The following is a 20,959-nucleotide window of genomic DNA, read 5'->3' as shown; positions in this document are numbered from 1 at the left end:
GGATTGTCTGGCCCAGATTTGATTATTTACAGACCCCTTGAATATTGCTGAATGCGGCGTCAAACAAAAAACAAACAATACCCATATACAGAAAACATGTTAAATTGGGGTCCATATAAAAGATATATAACAATGTAATTCCGTAAATTAACAAATACATGAAAATAAGACCATTGTTTACATCTGGACATCCATTTTAACATTCCAAGGCCGGTGGTTTTATGGTGCATATCGAATTCTTGATTGTGATATCTCTTACACTTCAAAATAACACATTGTTGGTCGTTAATGAGGAAATATCTGACGGTTTACAAAAAAAACCGAGCTGCTATTTCTGTAATGTCAAGCAGGTTATGCTCAGTTCGCTTCATAAACACTCCGGCACATTGCGCTTTACTGTAGTCTACTCTGATATCTATCACTTTTGTTTGGAGGGCTTCCTTGCATGAGTATGACGTCACATATGTGTAGTCACGTGATCAAGCACTGTGCGTCAGTTTCAAGATGGCAGCCCCGGCACAACAGCAGAAATCTGGTGGGAAAACCGCTGGTGAACTTGTGCGAGGCCAGATATTTGAAGTGGGTCCACGATATACCAGCCTGAACTACATAGGGGAAGGAGCTTATGGCATGGTGGTGTAAGTATAAGTGCATTATTAGTAATCCCGACCCCATCAGCGAGGCGACCTCGTAAGACGGTTCGCCATGCAGCTCGGAGTGCGCGTTGACACCTGACTATTAACGGGGGTCCAGTGATCTCGCAAGAACGCACCCCCTTGCTTCCGGGTCATCCCTCCCTTTCAACCACAAACAGTCCTTACTACACTCATCGTCCCAGTCACGTGTCGTTAATTAAGCCACAACGCGCATAACACACCTGAATTGTTGCAATGATGGACAGCTGTCAATCGAGAAAATGACATAAACTGCTCGTGCTCCGTCGCGCGTGCGGCAGTTACGGACATTCTCTCACATTCCTATGTGTACTGTAGATTTCGCCAAACACTTATCACCAGTTCGGTGTGTTTTCATATGACCTAGAATACATTCGCAACGTTACAGTCGCGCGATCTTAAACGCTATAGTCAGGTTATCATACAGCGATGATCGTTTACGAAATATTCGGCAGGCTGTACGCAATAATGGCAGTCAAATGTTTACATTTGTGAAATAATGCAGGTTATGTGGGGAGAGGCCATACTGGAACAGCCACTTAACATGCTTAAGAAATAAAGATTGCCACCAGCAACCAAGGAATCGTTAGTGTACTCTGCTTCATCAGGAGAAAATCTTTCCCAAAATAAACAATGCTTCATGAGGCATAATGGGTTTGGCTTTGATATCATTTTTCATTATTTTGTGATAGCGAAATTATGTCAAATGAAATTTAGGGATGCTAATGGAATGTTTTGAAGTGGTACAATAAGAAATAAGATAAATTACTGCTTTGATGTGATTGATGTGGTAAATTAACAGCTGTCAACACAGTCGTTGCCTATTTTGCATGCTTTATAATTGAATCCAAAATATATGTCACCTAAATCATAGTAGCCATCAACTCTAGTGCTTCTCATGAAAGGATACAACATCATAATATTTACATGTTTCATCATAGGTAATGTGGTTTATCTGGAAATTGATCAGTTTGAGGAATCATTTGGTAATAACAGCCTAAATGGTCCAAGCTGTGTGAGAAAAGTGTTTTGTTCAGATTGTTTGTCAGTGAGGATGGTGAACTCTGTTATGAAATGTTATAGTCTTGTGTTAAGGACATCCTAATCACTGTCACTGGACTGTGAGTTAGCCTGATTGAGTAGCATAAGGGGACAGCTGCTAATGAGAATTATGGAATTGCCAATAATACCAGATAGGGCTATGAGGTTAGCGGAAGTTCATTGCTGTGAGGTCCGCACTCTCTACTATCCACCCCCACCCTGACGCCATCCCCACTGCCAAGACGTTTTATTGTATTTTATGAAAAGGAATTTTGACAGGTTTTTGTTTTACTGTTAACAGTTCATATGTTAAGAACAAATTACATGAGTTTGCAGAAGGGCTGTCCAGGTCTGTGTATTGGCAAATAGATTGTATTGCCATATATTGACAAACATGTCCCGTGTTGCGATATATTGGGAGCTACAGTGTTTGTCAGTGAGTGAAGCTAATTGTACAAACAGATCTTATTTTCTACAAACTAAGGCCCTTGAAATATGTTATGGTTCTGATAATGGGTAATCTCAAAATTAGGTTGTTTTTTTAGGGAGTCTATATCCTTTTCATGCAATTGATGTATTGTCAATTTATTATGAAAGGAAACATAAGTTGTGTATAAAAGTCTATGTAGATTTTTACTTAAGCCTTTGAGATAATCTCAAAACTTTACTTAAGCCTTTGAGATAATCTCAAAACTTCATATAATATTTTACCCAATATATCAGTTCCCAGAAAAAGTATTGCAATACATATCATTTTTGAAAAGTAATTTGGTAAAATGGTGCAGTCCTTAGGTTTTCCAAACCCATACCACTGTCATTGAATTGTCAATAAAAAACATCAATGTTGTGTAAAGTATCTACAGACAATCAAAAGAAAAAAATAATCTTTTTATTTAATATGAAAATATCACCTTGCAGAAGAAATGTATGCAACCATATGATCCTTTCAAAAAAACATCCTGAATTCTAAATTCTCCCTTTCACCATAGGAGTGTAATGATATATTGAACTGTCACTGTATCATCATTGTTGCCCTGGGATTGTTCTAAAAAAGGTTTTAAAAACACTTGTGTTTTTTTCAGTTGTGTGCATAACAGTTTGATAGTAATAGAGGTCACACATGTTTATAACGAAATGGCACAAAAACAGCAATTTCAACTTAGATTAGAATTACTTTCCTTTTGTTTGAGTAGCAAAAAGGAAGAAAATGGCACACTTTGACATTATCAGCTATCTATATTTCTCATTTATGTTGTACTGGGCATGGAATTATGAAAGTTAGGTTGTCAGGATTTTCCTCGCTAAATATCTTGCATATTTGGACTTGGTGGCCATATTTGACGTATCAAAATCAGCACTGAAGAACAAATAGATATTTATCCCAGTGTCATCTCGTACAGACCCTGAAGCAAATATATCCAAGAAAGCCCATGCAAGTCTAGAACATGTGGCAAGTCTACCATTCAACAGTTTCAGGAACAAAGTCTCATTGCTCCTGTTCATTACATTTTATGATTATTTTTCAGGAACCTTTCTTTCTGTAAAGCAGGTTTATTACAGAGACTAGATGTTGGTCTAATCACAGTAGTGTTGTTACTATCGGTGGTGGATATTGTTTGTTATTGCAATATTTTTGCAATAGTAAATGTGTCGTTAGCTCCCTTGTTGGCAAGGTTTTCCGAAATGCCAATGTATTCATCTTTCCTTGAGGTTAGCTCCCCTGTTAACTCTTGCTGTAATGGACCCGTAAAGATCTGGGTTAGAAGTGATCTTCAGTAACCCATGCTTGTCGTAAAAGTCAACTAACAGGATCGGGTGGTCAGGCTCGCTGACTTGCTTGACACATGACATTGTATCCCAATTGCGTAGATCGATGCTCATTCTGTTGATCACTGGATTGTCTGGTCCAGACTCGAATATATTACAGACTGCCACCATATAGCTGGAATATTTCTGAGTGTGGTGTAAAGCTAACTCACTCACTTGCTGTTATGACTAATGCAGAAATGTTGTCCTGGGGTGTGCTTCCAGGATTCACAATAATTCATTCATTAATTTAATTCGTTCGCTTTTCACGCCAACGACCTGGGTACGATTCCCCACATGGGTACAATGTGTGCATCCCATTTCTGGTGTCCACCGCCCTGATATTTGTTGGAATATTGCTAAAAGCAGCGTAGAACTAAACTCACTCACTCACATTAATTTAATTCAAAGAATCAAACACAATCTCACCAAAGACCAATGACGGGTGAAGATCAGGGTTAGATGTTTGTCATGAGAGACGACTAACAGAATCTTGTAGCCAGGCACCCTGGCTTGTTTGACACATGTCATCGTATCCCAACTGCGTAGCTCGATGCTCGTGCTGTTGATCACTGGATTGTCTGATCCAGACTTGATTATTTAGTTGATGGAACAGAGCTTTACAGCACATGCTTAATGTTTCTGTAGGGGTGACAGCTTCATGCCTGTTTTGAGAGGGGAAGGTTGCGGGTTTCATCCCCGGCTGTCATAACAAAGGACGTTGAAATATGATACTTCTTGTTCCCTGCCTATTGCTCGGCATTAATGGGTAATACAAGGACTGGTCGGTATAATGTGACTGAGTGGGGTATTGAACTATTCATGCTTAACTGCAGCATGGTATCTCATTGAGTTAGCACTAAAAAAACAGCTTAAGTATGGGCTAGTACAAGCAGCCATACATACACATGCATGCACGTCGTCATATGAGCGAAATATTGTTAAGTACGACATTAAATCCCATCTCACCTCACCTCACCTCACTTCACCTCATGCCCTGTTTTTGAAGTTTCTATGGTACTTACGTTAAGTACCTGTCGCATGTTTGCGTGAAGTATTCCGATGAATAGAAACTGCTTTGAACATACATACAGAGCCATATTGTTTATAGGCTGTTGTTAGTGATTCAGTAATTCAGATTAAAAAAACATTGAAAACAGTGGATTCAGTGTATGTCTCTTCTATTAATACATTTGCTTACGCAAAAGAATTTGCATTTTGCTATTTGTTTTGTTTTTTCATGGTAGAATGGAGATAAGCATTTTCAATGTCGGAGGTCGGTTAGCTGGAAAGATACTAAGTGCATGGTGCTGAATGCATGGTGTTGAATCATGAATGCACCATGCTGAATGCATAGTGCATTATAATACTAATGCTATGTTGAATCCCCTATTAGAAATCTAGGTTGGAATTAGTTTTCGAAAAATAGTACCTGCTCAAGGCAGTTAGATTTCGTGTCAGGCACATAGTTATCAATTTGTATTGGTTCTTTTGGTATGCATGGAATTTATGTGTCAGATTAGGTGTCACAATATGCTGGGATTATTTTCAAATTAGGGCGTGAAGAGTTTAGTCAGGACCTGTATCTTCTCAAGTCTGTGGGTTCGGATGGGAACCAGGCACTAGTTTTTCTAACATTGGTTAGAATAGACCCTAGCAACTATGGCTAGTTGTAAGAGGCAATTTAGTGGATCGGGTGGTCCTACATGGTTGATTGTGTGGCATTGTACCCCAGTGACCAGCATGGATCATTGGTGAAAATGTCAGTCACCAGATTGTCTGGTCCAAATGGTCTAGACTGAATTTGTTACAGACCACCATCATGCAGCCGGCATGTTACAGCTGAGAGCATCAGACACACACACATTCATGTCCCATTGGAAGATCAATATTTGACGACGATGACTACACATGTATGTGATATATAATTCATAACTGTGTTGTATTAAGGAGTGGGTAATATGTCTGCAAATTAAGCGATACTTGACTGTGAGGTGTAACAACATCACATTAACCTGACAATTTACTAACCGCAACTTCACAGGACTATATTACCGCATTGTCCGTCGCAGAAGAAAGCTGTGGAGGGATACTCACAATATTACAGTAATTATAACAATGTGTTATTGTTAATGATATCGGTCACCTATAGGTGTCATCCTATCTTAATTATGTATCCGAGCTCGGAAACCTTAACGCTTTGTTATTTGGACTAATTTAATCATTAGTATGCGTGTATATGCTAATTATCGCCATGAATGTCAAGAATTAATCTAGACCTGCTCAAATGTCAATAACAATTCAGAGATCGGAATTAAGAAATTGCTGTTAATGAAATTATGATTATTGTTCTGATTTGTTACTTTTGACTCACTGATAACAGGATCAGGAAATAATAAGAGGCTTTAATGTTTAGATTTACAATATTTCACTGAAAAATGAAGTGTTAACACATCTGAATTTGCGAAACTAAGAACTTTAAAATGCAAGACAATTCAAAATAGCAGCTTTGCAGATTAAATTGATTAAGGATATACTTGATTTTAAATAAGTGACTAAAGCTTCTTTGAAGAAGGGAAATAGTACAAAACCGTGACTGCCCCCTCAAATACTTCCTTGTGACCTTTGAGTGCAGCAAATAAAGACCCAAACTTTGTGTTTTATTTAGTTTTGTTTTCTACTGTTTGATCTTTTACAACAAATTAAACTTATTGTGAATGGTATTAATAAGCACCTTTTTTGCCAGTAATGAAAATCAAGAAATTAAAAAATTGCGTGTCGACCTCAGGACTAAGATGCGTCGTTATGCTGATTAAGATGGTGCTGCCTTGGAGCTGTGGCAGCTAATCAGTCAATAGTTTGCTTGTAATTATAACATCTGACAAGGTTACCAACAACAAACATGGTTGTCCATGGTTTGCTAATGTCATAACAGCTTGATCAACTTAGGCCAAATATTATAAAATGTTCTGGTTCCGATTACACCTCTTTAAAATTTAGGGTAGGTAGGTAGGAATTCTTTTTTTTTTTTACATCTTTTTATTTAGAAGTAAAGTACGAACTGAAAACACATTTATCAATGTGTAATTGTTTATTCAATCAAGTTTGCAGCCATTCTCTATCAGAATGACCAATGTCCGCTGGTGCTGGGAAGAAACAATGGTATCTGAAAGCTTATTGTATTCATACCTCTTAAAAAAACTAGGGTTGGCACCAGAATTCAAGGGTCGGTCAGGTAATCGGGATCACAACAATTTTTCAGGCCTTAATTAAACAAACTGACCACTAACTATCTAAATATAAAGTACAATACCATTGTTTATTATGACCTTTGCAGCGGCGATGGGGTAGGCAAGTGGTTAAAGTGTTCACTCGTCACGCCAAAGACTCGTGTTTGATTCCCCACATGGGTACAATGTGTGAAACCCATTTCTGGTGTCCCCTGCCGTGATATTGCTGGAATATTGCTAAAAGCGGCATAAAACCCAACTCACTCATCCACTCACTATTATGACCTTTGCGATGTCCTTGAACCTGATATGACAGAACGCTCCAAATGAATACTTGGCTTTGTTTATGCAAAGGGCTTTTTGCATTAATTTCATGGCTGGATGATTTCATGATTTACAGTTATTTTTGTGGCAGTTGCTGCCTTGGGCTCTTACGGTGAATAGGTAAATATACTACCAAGTCCACCAGGTTGATGAATGCTATTGTTATGCATGTTGTGTGGAAGATATGTTAAGCTGGATTTGAGACCATGTGACCATCTTGTATGAGACAGTTGGGTAGCATAGTTTTTAAGTGTCCCTTGTCAAGCCAAAGATGGGTTCGATTCAGTATGTGGGAAAGGGTCAAATTAACGGAAGCTGATACGCTAAATTCGTGTAAAAATTCATAATGGTGTTCTATTTGTTAATATAGACTTTTTTAAGCGTTTCATGTTTTAGTTGATTTAAATCAGAAAAATATGAAAATGGTTATATATAAACATTGTCAGTATTACTCAGTTGGGAGTTATGAAAATGGTCACATAAATTCATTTTCATACTCAATTTGGAGTTACTTCCCTCTATTTATTGATGACAATTTACAGAAGGATTCCGAATATAAAATAGCCAATCACATGCTTAGTTTAACATCGTGATGGCGGACCTTAGCAACTGCATGCATTTGTTAAATTTGGCATTTTTAATCGAACATTATTACAGATACTGAGATAGTATGATGAACTACTTAGAACGGAAGTGTGAAGAGGACAGTGGTGAGGAATTGGGTATTTGTCTGGGGATAAGGTTGTGAAAAATAAAGATTTTGGAATTATTATATTTTCTGGTTTATTAAAATTTCTTTTTGGTTGTTGCTTAAATATTGACACACAGTCTTTTGCTTGTGCTCTAAAAAGTTAAGTTCTAATCCTGATGGGCAGAATATGTGCAGCTTATTTCTGGTGTCCCCCCATCCTGATATTGCTTGAATATTTTTAAAAGTAAAACCACACACACACACCAAATTGGTAAGCCATGTGCAGGTGGTAGTTCTTGCATGTCGCTTATTGTAGATGCATCCGGGGGTGGTGGGGTAGCCTAATGGTTAAAGCGTTATCTCGTCACGCAGAAGGCCTGGGTTCGAATCCCCACATGGGTACAATGTGTGAAGCCCATTTCTGGTGTCCCCAGCCGTGATGTTGCTGGAATATTGTTAAAAGCGGCGTAAAACCAAACTCAGTCAGTCAGTGTAGATGCATCCATATTGCTGTGCCTACTGTAGAGTGCCTACTCAGAATAAATATTACTTTTAGCCTGTAATTTGGGTTGAAATTGGTCTCTTCACCTATCAGCGGATGGGTATCATCGATCGATGAGATGGTTGCGTAAATGCAAACCTAACAAGCAGCAAGGTTGTATCCTCCTCATGGAGTTGAGGAGGTAATTTGCAAACACACGTGATTCGCTGACCTGGAAAGAAATGTGTAGCATCATGAGTATGCTTTGGCCTGTTCATGGTTTGGATGTGAAGCTATCTGAATACTTGTGGATTATATTATTCTGCCGACTTGAAATTAGTTCCAAGAATGCCACATGACCTATCAAATGCAATCCAATCATCTATCAACATGAATGATCTACCTGCTCTACAAAACCTTTCTTTGCCGTATCGACCAGAATGGTGAACATGTACTTTTAGCCATTTTTCAGTTGTCTAGCAAATATGGCAGATTACTGGACGAGATTCAGAATGTTAGGTGATGATATCTGAACCTCTCTTTCGCAAAAATCCATGATGAAAACATGGGTTTTACTTACATTGATGTTCCGGGCAGGAGCATGGGCACTTGTTCGTTTGTTGAAAGGTTTAAATGTTGTTGGTTTTATCGGTAGTTAGCTGCTTAATGCATTGTGTTGGAGATGGGACACTGATTCATATTTGCTGACAACATTATTTACATGTCTCTCGTTTCCTGCAACGCTGGGAAAGTGACTTGATCATGTGACTTGTTGATGGAGGCAGCTATTGTTTTGCTTTCGGAAAGAATGCAGCCATTTTGACTTTTGGTTAATAATGATCAATGAAGGCATGTAAGCTGATAATACATTTTGTCCATGTCAGTATGTGATCTTGATAAAAAATATATATGCTATACATCTTGCCTGGGAGGGAAGTAAGTTTCTGAGTGGGAGAGTAAATCTTATATACCCTGCCACAAAGAAAACTGGCTTGCAAGTGGATTGTTGAGTGGGTGAATAAGTCACTTTTACCCCATTCCCAATCAAACAGCATGCTTTATTGTGAGTCCGATCAAACCTTTTTTAGAAAGGTTTCAGTATGTTTAAATTCTTTCATGGAAACTTGCTGAGAAGATCATTAATTGTAGTGGTGTTACAGTACAACCAAGAAATTATTGAGAATTTAAGATTGTAATTTTAATTTTTTTCACTCATTACTCACGTATTAAATGTAAATATTAGCAGAACATAACTCCAGATTCAAAGACAGGCAAACAGTTAGTATTTTGTCAAGTCACCATGGGCAGCAATGCAGGCTCAATGCGGCCGGGCATACTACTGATAAAAGAAGTTAGAAAGTCATGGTCCATGCTGTCCCAATATCGGATCACCTCTTCTTTCATTTTTCAGCAATATTTGTCAGATTTTTCTTATTGACACTTTCCTTCATAAGTCCCCAATCATTTTCTATTGGATTTAGGTCAGGGCTATAGCTTGGCCAATCTAATAATGTCATATTTTGGGTCCGAAACCAGGCCTGTGAATGTTTTGAACGATGTTTTGGGTCGTTGTCCTGCTGGAAAATCCAAAACTTTCCATAGAACACGTGAGCAGATGGAAGTAAATGTCCCTCGAGAAAATCTGCGTACAGCTCACTGTTCATATTCCCTTCAAATACACAGAGGGGCATTGGGGAATAACTCTTCACAAACTAATGAAAAAGGATTAACGGAGTTGTCTCTCTTGAATGAACCCAAGCACTTGATAGCTGGTCAAGGTTGTTTATACTAGAAATCCAATTAAACATATTCCTAAAATGCTCAATAATTTCTGGTCATACTATACTTATGGAAACAGTACAAAGCAGAACTTAACCTCACTCACTGGCTATCTGAGCTAGTTGACATAAGGCAGTAGATAAGAAAGTATTTGTACACTGTTGTATATGGCTTAAGTAGGTTTTAAACACTGACAGGGCTGGGTTTAAGTAGGATTTATACACTGATAGGGCAATGTTTAAGTGAGATTTTCACTGTAATATATGATTTAAGTAGGATTTTTACTGTTATTCATGGTTTAAGTAGGACTTTACTGTGATGCATGGTTTAATTAGGATTTTACTGTGATGACATGGTTTTAAGATAGGATTTTACTGTGATGCATGGTTTAAGTTTAAGTAGGATTTTACTGCATGATACATGGTTTAAGTAGGATTTTACTGTGATGCATGGTTTAAGTAGCATTTTACTCTGCATAGTTTAAGTAGGATTTTACTCTGCATGGATTTAAGTAAGATTTTACTCTGCATGGTTTAAGTAGGATTTTACTGTGAGACATTTTTTAAGTAGGATTTTACTGTGATACATGGTTTAAGTATGATTTTACTGTGATACATGGTTTACGTATGATTTACCGATACATGGTTTAAGTAGGATTTTACTGTGATGCATGGTCTAAGTACGTTTTTACTGCGATACATGGTTTAAGTAGGATTTTACTGCAATACATAGTTTAAGTAGGATTTTACTTTGATACATGGTTTAAGTAGCATTTTACTCTGCATGGTTTAAGTAGGATTTTACTCTGCATGGTTTAAGTTGGATTTTACTGTGATACATGGTTTAAGTAACATTTTACTGTGAGACATGGTTTAAGTAGGATAATACTCTGATACATGGTTTGAGTACGACCTTACTGTGATACTTGGTTTAAGTAGGATTTTACTGTGATACATGGTTTAGGTAGGATTTTACTCTGCATGGTTTAAGTAGCATTTTACTGTGAGACATGGTTTAAGTAGGATTTTACTCTGATACATGGTTTAAGTAGGATTTTACTGTGATACATGGTTTAAGTAGGATTTTACTCTGATACATGGTTTAAGTAGGATTTTACTCTGATACATGGTTTAAGTAGGATTTTACTCTGATACATGGTTTAAGTAGGAATTTTCTGTCTTACATGGTTTAATACAATTTGCTCCCAGCATGGTTTAATTAGCATTTTGTACACTGGCATATACTGTATTGTACATAATAAGCACCATTTACTTTGTAAATAGCTAAGTGCTCAGGGAGCTAAATACAGTGGAATCTGTCTATTAAGGACAGGCCTAGGACCGACTCATTTGTCTGGGACCAGTCGGATTGACTCATTTTTGTCTGGATTATAGAGCAGTCGGATTGGTCAACTTTACTGTCCGTAGCCGTAGACACTGCCATGATGTGTTACCATATATTACTGTGTGAATAAGCCCCCACGCCCGTTGGAGGACCAAAAAAGCAAACTCAGTCTGTAGAAGGTAGATCGGCTTATCTATGGGTTACACTTTTGGGTAATTGAGAGTGTCCGGATTATAAAGCAAGCTTAAATGATAAAATAAGAACAATTTTGCCGGGACTCAGAGAGAAGTCTGGGTTATGGAGAAAACCGGTTTACAAAGAGTGTGGATTTGACAGATTGCACTGTATATGCTAGGTTTACCATCATGCATGCTTCAGTAACTATTTCCACACTGGTGTAGGGTTTCAACAGCATTTCCACGTATGATTTCAGTAGGATTTGTACGTTGATATACGTTGGCATGGTCCTATAGAAAGTATTTCTTTGATTGTACTATTTTGTAGCATATTCAAAAGACATTAAACTCTATGACAGAAAAATAGATTTTTGTCGAACAGTCGGTTTTTACCCTTGAATGTACTATTTGTTTGAGATTTTTGTGATTTTCAACATCATCTTTATTGTGATCGGTAAGGTATGGCAAAACTAAAGATTTTCTGTCGAAATTCACTCTCTCACCACATTCACCTCACTCACCTCACTCACTCAACTCACTCAACTCACTCAACTCACACTCACTCACTCAACTCACTCACCTCACCTCAATTCAACTCAACTCAACTCACTCAACTCACTCAATTCAACTCAACTCAACTCACATTCACCCAACTCACTCAATTCACTCAACTCACTCAATTCACTCAACTCACTCACTCAACTCACCCAACTCAACTCACTCACTCACCTCCTCCATGGTGTAGTGGTTAAAGCGTCCACCCGGAGAGTGGAAGGTCGCGGGTTCGATCCCCGACCGCGTCATACCAAAAGACGTTAAAATATGGTACTTGTTGGTCCCTGCCTGGCGCTCGGCATTAATGGGTACAACAAGGACTGGTCGGCTTGGAGTCAGTATAATGTGTCTGAGTGGGGTATTCATGCTTCACTGCGGTATGGTATCTCAGTGGGCTAGCACTATAAAACCAGCTTAAGTCTGGGCTAGTACAAGCAGCCGCACATACATACACACGCATGCACGTCTTCATATGAGCGAAATATTGTCAAGCACGACGTAAAACCCAATTTCACCTCACCTCGTCTCACCTCACCTCACCTCACCTCACCTCACCTCACAACAACTGATCTTAGCTTAATAAAAACTAGAAATTAGTGACAAAAATCAGTGATTTTCTTAAGACATATTGCCAACTTCAAAAATGCATGTTTCCAGGTTGTAAATGCCAACTTGTATAAACTACCTTGCATACATTTTGATGAGAGTAACATGTTCTAAAACATCAGCTTTCTGAAACGTTGATATTTGTATGTATTGATTTTTCTGTTGCCCTGGTCCTTTTGTCGAGCTGAAGAAAAAAATAACCTCATTTACATTGTACTTTTACACAGTGGCATGGTTTAGATAGGATTGAAATATGAGTTATTGAGTTACGCCTGTTATTATCATATCTAATGTCAAAAAGTCCGTATTCCACAGCTTTTATCATGAAAATAATTGTAGGATGACGGCAAAACACACAGAGATGGCAAATGATGCCAATTTGGTCATAATTGCATATACATCATATTTGATGGTTATTTGATGGTTATTTGATGTATTTCCACTTCTTTGTCAGATCTTCAAGGCCATGAATTATAAATTAATAATCATCCAAGACAATGGCTTGTCTTCAAACAGATTCCATTTGACGTCATAATGGCATATAAATGATATTCCATGCTTGTTTGATGCTTATTAGTAGCATTGTATTTGGACACATATTTGTCAAATCTTCGAGCCATGAATTACAAGTATATAATGGCCTCATACATCTGTAAGGAAATAGGTCATGCCCTAGTTCACCATAGTGATCACAAGGATATTAAACACATGATACTTTATAGATCTGGGATGTAAATGAGCATTAGAAATGGACTGAGCTGACCTAGTTTACAGCAGGACCACCAGGAGGACAGAACCTGCCCTTGAACTAGGAGTACCCCACCTTGGCCAAGAGCCTGAGTTGGAGGAGAGCCACAAATACCCCAGCTCCCTCTTTTAGTATTATCTCATTCCATAGGCAAGGGTCAAACTGGGTTCACAGTGATGTGACATATTCTGGGGATATGTGTACCAGCTTGTAACCTTGTAACGCCAGTCGGTTTATTGATTATAAGGCCCTGCATTGGAAAGGTCTAGAGTTCGCTTGTTAGCTGCAAGGCTGAAGCTTGAGAACTGTGTATTATTTCATCAAGGCTGGACCTACGCACGACTTCCATTCAGCTATGACATGTGTTTTATTACATTGAGGAGGAGCCGCTTGTTTACTTTGGTGCTTGCGGTTGAAGGTGTGTCCCCACATGGTGGAGGTTTTGTGGAGAGGGAAGCTGTTTGTCAGTGTTGACAAGATTGCAGTGGCATCCTGCATCTCTCGATCGCAATAAATCCAGACTGGTTTTAGATAATCATTTATGTCAGATGGGAAGTTTGGGGTAAACATGTTCAGAATTCAATTGATGGTCGGGAATATGTAGGTCAGTGCTTTGTTGAGGTCAGGTAATAAGATAGATAGTTGTTCAGCTGGTTGCATTTAGTGACCAGGTTTGGTGGTTCGGTTTATCAAATTATGTAACCTGTCTCAGATGTTGGAGTGAATTTTGTCTTCATAGTTGGTTTGATATTCGTTTTAGCTGTAGTGTTTTAATATGACAGCTCAGTTTGAGCACAAGGATTATATGAGTGTGAGTGAGATTATTTTTATGCTGCTTTGAGCAATATTCCAGAAATATCACGACAGGGACACCAGAAATTGGCTTCACACATTGTACCCATGTGGGAATCAAACCCGGGTCTTCGGCGTGAAGAGCAAACACTTCAACCACAATGCTTCTCTACCACCATAAGAGTGTGAGGGAATTTAGAGTTTTAGTCATGTTGGCAGTATTTCAGTAATATCATGACTAAATATACATTCAGGTTCATGAAATTTGAACAGGGCTCCAGATAATTTTTCAACATCAGGAGTACGTACTCCTTACTTTTTCAATGTAGGAGTACTGGAAAACCGTAGGAGGACATTTAGTATACTGACTTAAATCAATGGCGTATCAGTTATCTTGTGTTTCGTTTCATATATGCACCACAACATGGCTACACTTGTGCAAACAGGTCAACAAACAATAAAACAATACTTTTCAGATATATACGTCTGTAAATGATTCTAAGACCATACACCACTGTGGTTCGTATATTTCCTACCGTAACGTGCAGATTTGTTATCCGTATATACGCCGATAAGGCCCTTATCTGGAGCCCATGTTGATTATAGAAACCTATTGACAAAGGTTTAACTAGAATATCACAGATACTAGCATGTAATCTGATATTGCTGGAATATTGCTAAAACTATTGTAACACAACACACAGCCCACTCACTTCAGTATGTCTACATCTGTCAGTTTAAAAATATCATAGAACCATGTGGACATGAAGCGGTGTTTCATTTTCCAACAGGACTTTGTGGCCTGTAAGTTTCAGATGTTTGCATTGTCTGACCCATTTGACAAATTCACAGGACCCATAGAACAAAATTAAACACACATTTAAGATTTAATATTTCTTATATTGGCATTGAAATGTATTGCAGACAAACATGAAGATTTATAAACAGCAAACAAGTGTCACTTGTCACATATAACAACTTTGGGGGCAGTGGGCAGTAAGTCATTGTACAGGAATATACAGTCTGAAGACATGGGTACATGGTGTGAAGATTTCTATCGGACCGTTATGATATTGGTAGAATATTGCGGAGTTTGTCACTCAGGGTCAGACGCCCCATATGGGTTACATCTGTGAAATACTGTCCCATACCAGAATAATTACATTCAATGTCTATGTATCTTACAAATGTGGAGACAAGACTGATGAAAAGAAAATCAGCTATTGATATGTTGCTGCATTGACGAAGTTTTGAACTATACTGAGGGAAAAAGATAAGGGATCACATGAAAGCACAAGTGTTCCTTAAATTTTTCCAGGTTTCTTTCACAAGCCCATTTCTGGTGTCTCCTGGTGTGATGTTGCTGGAATATTGCTAAAAGCGGCATAAAACCAAACTCAGTCAGTCAGTCAGTCAGTCAGTCAGTCTTCACAAGCTTTGTATTGCATAGCTTGTGAAGAAACCTAGAAAAAAATAAAGGAACACTTGTGCTTTCATGTGATCCCTTATTTTTTTCCCTCAGTATGTATAACATTTTTGCCCAATTTGTTGAGAGGGACAATTAGTTCTGAATAAAGCCCTGCCTGACCCTGTGGCTGGTGCCAACTCTGTTTCCGCAGTTTGTAGGGTTTTTTCATGAGTGTTTGACACTGACCAGAACTGGATTGTTGTCCACAGCATGGGAAGATAGGAACACATTTCATTGTCCTGATCAAACAGTACTGAAAGCAGTGTAAAGAAGCTTTCAAAATAATGTGAATGGACCACAGTAAATCAGCGTTGACACCAGGTGTTCTGAAAAGGGTAAGCATGTTCTGCCCTACTGGTGACACTAGTATGTGGTGTCGAGTCAAGTGTTTCTGTTGGCCAACCTGTATCTGGGTGAAGTCAGGCGTGGGGTACACTCAGGGGATCTATTGTCGCAGGTCCTCTTCAGTTGGAGTTGGAAGACCTTCAGCACTGATAACTGTCTTTATGCTACAGTCAACAAGCTGTTAAACATGCACGTCAAGTCGTGACAGTTTACAATCCTTGCATACAATACCTCTGACTCGCATTGTTGAGCCAACTCAAAAAATGTTATCATATACACTGGGATTGGCAGATATGTTGGTCCTCTGACTTATTCCAGTAACAACTATACCACAGCGGTAATGATTTTCTTTGTGGTGATACACTTCTTGATAGAGATGTGGGGCTATGATCAAAATACCATCAGGGGTGGAAATAACCCATTGCCCGACGTCAGCGTCCAGTGTTTTTTTCTGTCGGGCAAGCAAATTTGTATATCACACTGTACTCATGTCCAGTTGACTTTCCAATGTTAATTATGTTGTTTATTTCAAAAATCAACAAGCAAACAGATGGTATAGTGGAAAAATTATCAGGGCAAGTAATTTTACATATGCCACTGTACCGGAGTACACTAGCAATTTTAAAGTTATTTCCACCCCTGACCATGTGGTAACACTACTTCACATTTAGCCAGGAGCCATTATAAGATCAACAATACTACAAGTGCGAGCCTAGCTTGTGTGAGGGAATTAATATTGCTTTACTCCACATCAGCAATATTGCAACTATTAGCGACTAGAAAAACACATTATTTTCCTGTGCAAGCCAAGCCTGAGTACTATTTACCACAAGCCAAAGACATAATGCGTTATCTTTGTCATTTGTACTAATTTGCAATGGTTGAAGTGCTTACCGTGTTTGTCATGTTCAGGAATTACTGTCAGAATGTGAAATGGCATAATAAGTGACAGTGGATGGAAAATGTGTTGTGAATATTACAATAACACATCTCTTGTAAAGAGTATTACTGTAACAGAATCTTTCAAGTGAATATTGAAATAACAGAGCTTTTAGTGAATATTATAACAGAACTCTCATTTAGAATATTAGTATAACAGAAGGGGCGGTGGGGTAGGCTAATGGTTAAAGCGTTGGCTCGTCACGCCGAAGACCCGGGTTCGAATCCCCACATGGGCACAATGTGTGAAGCCCATTTCTGGTGTCCCCCGCCGAGATGTTGCTGGAATATTGCTAAAAGCGGCGTAAAACCAAACTCAGTCAGTCAGTAGTATAACAGAATCATTGAAGTGAATGTTCAAATAACAGAGCTCTTTAGTGAATATTACAACAGAACTCTTATTGACAATATTACTGTAAAAAATAACTATATAAACATGTTCTAGTTTCAAATATAAGGAAGGATTGTGTATCTGCTAGTAAATTAGCATCGATTTTTAACATTTTCAGAGGCGCTTGCCTTATATGTATGATCCATTCTGAGATCTTGGTACACTGTAGTTTTCTATTGACAATGCTCAATTTTGCTTGTGTGACTAACATAGTATTGCAGTAAACAAAACCTGTGAACTCATCACCAGCATTGTATGCCTTGTCTATTTTAGTGTAAGCTATAAATGATACACGCTAGTGATTCATCATGTCAATGACAATTTTTCCATTGTAGTCGGTATCCATTTGCGATCCAGACTACAGACATTTGTTGAAGTTGCAGTGGCTGAGTGGGTTAGATTGCTGACTTTGTGTGCTGCGATTAGGTGCCTGAGAGTGTGGTTTCAAATCAGTGATGTGACCCAAGACCACACTTTTTATTACTAGGTTTACGGATCCACGGACTGTAAGTTTTGCTAAAGTGGGAAAAAAAACGGTAATTCAATTTTCCCATTTTTTGAATACTGCTTATAAATAAAATCCAAATAAATAATTTAAAAGTCTACTTCAATGAAATTTACTTTCTGTTACAAATTTAGCATGGGTGCAAAACAAAATTTTAAATATTGAACCAAATAAAATCGCAGAATTAACAGGGTTTTTTTTAAACCTTATCGTAGTAGGAAATGGGAACACCTGAATGGCTGATGGCATATTCTTTTTCTTTTTAAACAGCCTACTTGTGGTGAAAGCCACTTAGGGGGAAAATATGATTTAAAAAAATAAATTATTTACCTCCTACCGACAGGAATATTGCTGTAAAAACATCCGTAAACCAAGTAATAAAGTAAGTGTGGCCTTACTGAGAAAGTTTATCCCAAATATAACACTTTTCTTTTGGTCACTTTCTAAATGGCATTGAGTGTGAACAGTATCCGTTCAATAAGTCCGACCTGGCGAGGTTACTTGAATAATTCTATACATGTTCATGACACATTGATTTTGATCTGTTTGATAATAAGACCGTATATTGAACGATAGGCTGTCAGTAAGCAGAGTTAATATACACCTCTCCTGATCAGGTATTTTTAGAAAAAGAATATTCTCACTGATGCAGTTAGCTTTGTGCCATTGTTGCTGTTCTGTTCCCTGGTGACTTCTGACAATGACTTGTTTGTCACGCCCAACTATCAGGTCTGTGTAAAACATGGGAATTGATGAGGTGCCAGATGATCCCTTATGTTCTGAGGGACTCATTTGGACAGGGTGTGATGGACATTATCGTTAATGTTTAGTCACAGATGAGTGATGTACTCTACATGTTTGCAGTACACTTGTTTGTAGTTTTAGTTTCTTTACATGATAGTGAAATCTGACACAAGGGTGGAAATAACCCATTGCCCGATGCCCAAGTCCAGTGTTTTTTTCTGTCGGGCAAGCAAATTAGTATATCACACTGTACCTATGTCCAGTTGATATTCCAATGCCAATTATGTTGTTTATTTGAAAAATCAACAAGAAAACGGCTGGTATAGTGGAAAAATTATCAGGGCAAGTGATTTTACATGTGCCACTGTACCGGAGTACACTAGCAATTTTAAAGTTATTTCCACCCCTGTGACATATGAAAATGTCCAGCATGTGAAATTTGTTTTATGCAGCATATCAATTCTGATTTGTTAAACATGACTATGATTACACACATCCAACTCTGGTAAACATCCCCTGACTTACTTGTTGTGGGTTGGTGGGGTAGCCAAGTGGTTAAAGCGTTCCCCCGTCTCGGGGTAGCCAAGTAACATCACTTCCTTGTTGTGGGCGGTGGGTAGCCAAGTAACACCCCTTACTTGTTGTGGGGTGGTGGGGTAGACCCCCTGACTGTTCAATTCCCCACATGAGTACAGTGTGAAGCCCATTTCTGGTGTCCCCCGCCGACTTGTCCCCCGCCGTGATATTGCTGGAATATTGCTAAAAGTGGCGTAAAACTAAACTCACTCACTCACTCACTAACCAGCTTGTGTACCTGTCTGGTATAATATTAAAAGTGCCTGAAAATTAACAAGATCTATTTTTCTTATGCATATTGGGTACTTTTCACAGTAAACATAGCAACATAGAAAGTGTATGTAGCCAATGCCACTGTGTTGTAGCTGTTATAGAAACATAATTAGGTTCATAAGTTTGTTTTGTTTTTGTCCAACATCTAAAGGCCCTTCAAGAACCCTTACACTGAAACAGTTTTAGTTCAGGGTACATTTGAATTAAATCTGTTCTCATCTGCTCAATCTCAGGCAACAAGTTTAACTCATGTGTGGTTTCATTAAACTCACCTCCCCCATCCATTTTGTCAATTCTTGAGCAATTGTAATTCTTTTTGAGACATTTTGTTTATAGATATTCATATTCAAAACATCAAGGCTAAGAGCATCACAAATGTTTGAGCTTTGATTTGGTTATGATAAAAGTATTGTCTAGCCAGTTAATTAACAAATGTTAAAATTGCTGACAATTTTAATTTTAATGGTCATGATGTTGTGATAAATTTAATTGGATTGCTGAACAAATTCTTGAAATTCTTGAGTGCTAAATAATTTCCCTTCATATTAGGATGAGTAGAAGCATTCAAATATTAAACAGTTGTTAAATTTGTATTTTGCCCTTTCAGTAGGGATGCCACGATACATCGATACTTTTTCTAAGATGATACAATTATGGATACATTCAAAACTGTATCGATATTTAGTTTTGCAAGTATCGATTTAAATATGTTTAAGTATCGATTACATTTTACAATTGTATCATGATTTTTTATGTTAAGAGAATTATAAATGATTATTATAAATGAATAACGAGAATTATAAATGACAAATCCGGCAGATTTGCTGTTGGTCCGATGGAAATCTACAACACATAGGCCCCAGTGTCCTACTGTATATTTCACAATGACTTTGACTGAAGTTTTTATATGTGACAAGTCACACTTGTTTGCTTTTATAAATTTTACGCTTGTTAATAATTTCAATGCCAATTACAAGGAATGTTAAATCTGAAATGTGTGTTAATTTTTCTTCTGTGGGTCCTGTGAATTTTCAGTTTCTAAAGTCCTGTTATTTTGAAACATCATTCGTGAACACTGGTTTTCATGCACAAAGATGGGAAAAAATGTTGTTCTTTTCATGGACAATTATAAAATATGACATATTAATGTTCAAAATGTAACTAAATTTACACAATAATGCCTCAAAAATAGGTATTGTGATACATATCGAATCGTGACATGGGTATCGTGATACATATCGATTCATGAAACTTATGTATCATGATATCCCTACCTTTCAGTATTGTATTTAATTATAAATTTCACTTTTATTCGACATTCCTAAACCTACAGATACAAGCACACTTTCCTACCCAGAGTTCGATGGGGCCAGCACATTGCCTCTGCCGCAAGTAGCCGCCATTTGACAATTAGTCACATCTCACACAGTCCAATCAAGATATTTCATGTGTTTTTTATCTCTTTCATTTT

General features: G+C 37.9%; 1 protein-coding gene across 1 annotated transcript in view; it reads left to right on the top strand.

Moving 5' to 3' along the window:
* The first annotated feature begins 467 nt into the window (after positions 1-467).
* LOC124259677 (mitogen-activated protein kinase 1-like) overlaps positions 468-20,959 on the top strand; it is a 43,548-nt gene continuing 23,056 nt past the window's right edge. Inside the window, 1 exon segment of the mRNA XM_046693855.1 lies at positions 468-638. Within this exon segment, the coding sequence (XP_046549811.1) occupies positions 505-638 (134 nt within the window). The 5' untranslated portion in view covers positions 468-504.

Source organism: Haliotis rubra, unplaced genomic scaffold (genome assembly GCF_003918875.1).
Source record: "Haliotis rubra isolate DU_JTF1 unplaced genomic scaffold, ASM391887v1 Scf732, whole genome shotgun sequence".
In the NCBI taxonomy this organism is placed as follows: Eukaryota; Metazoa; Mollusca; class Gastropoda; order Lepetellida; family Haliotidae; genus Haliotis; species Haliotis rubra.
This window is presented reverse-complemented; position numbering and strand designations above follow the sequence as displayed.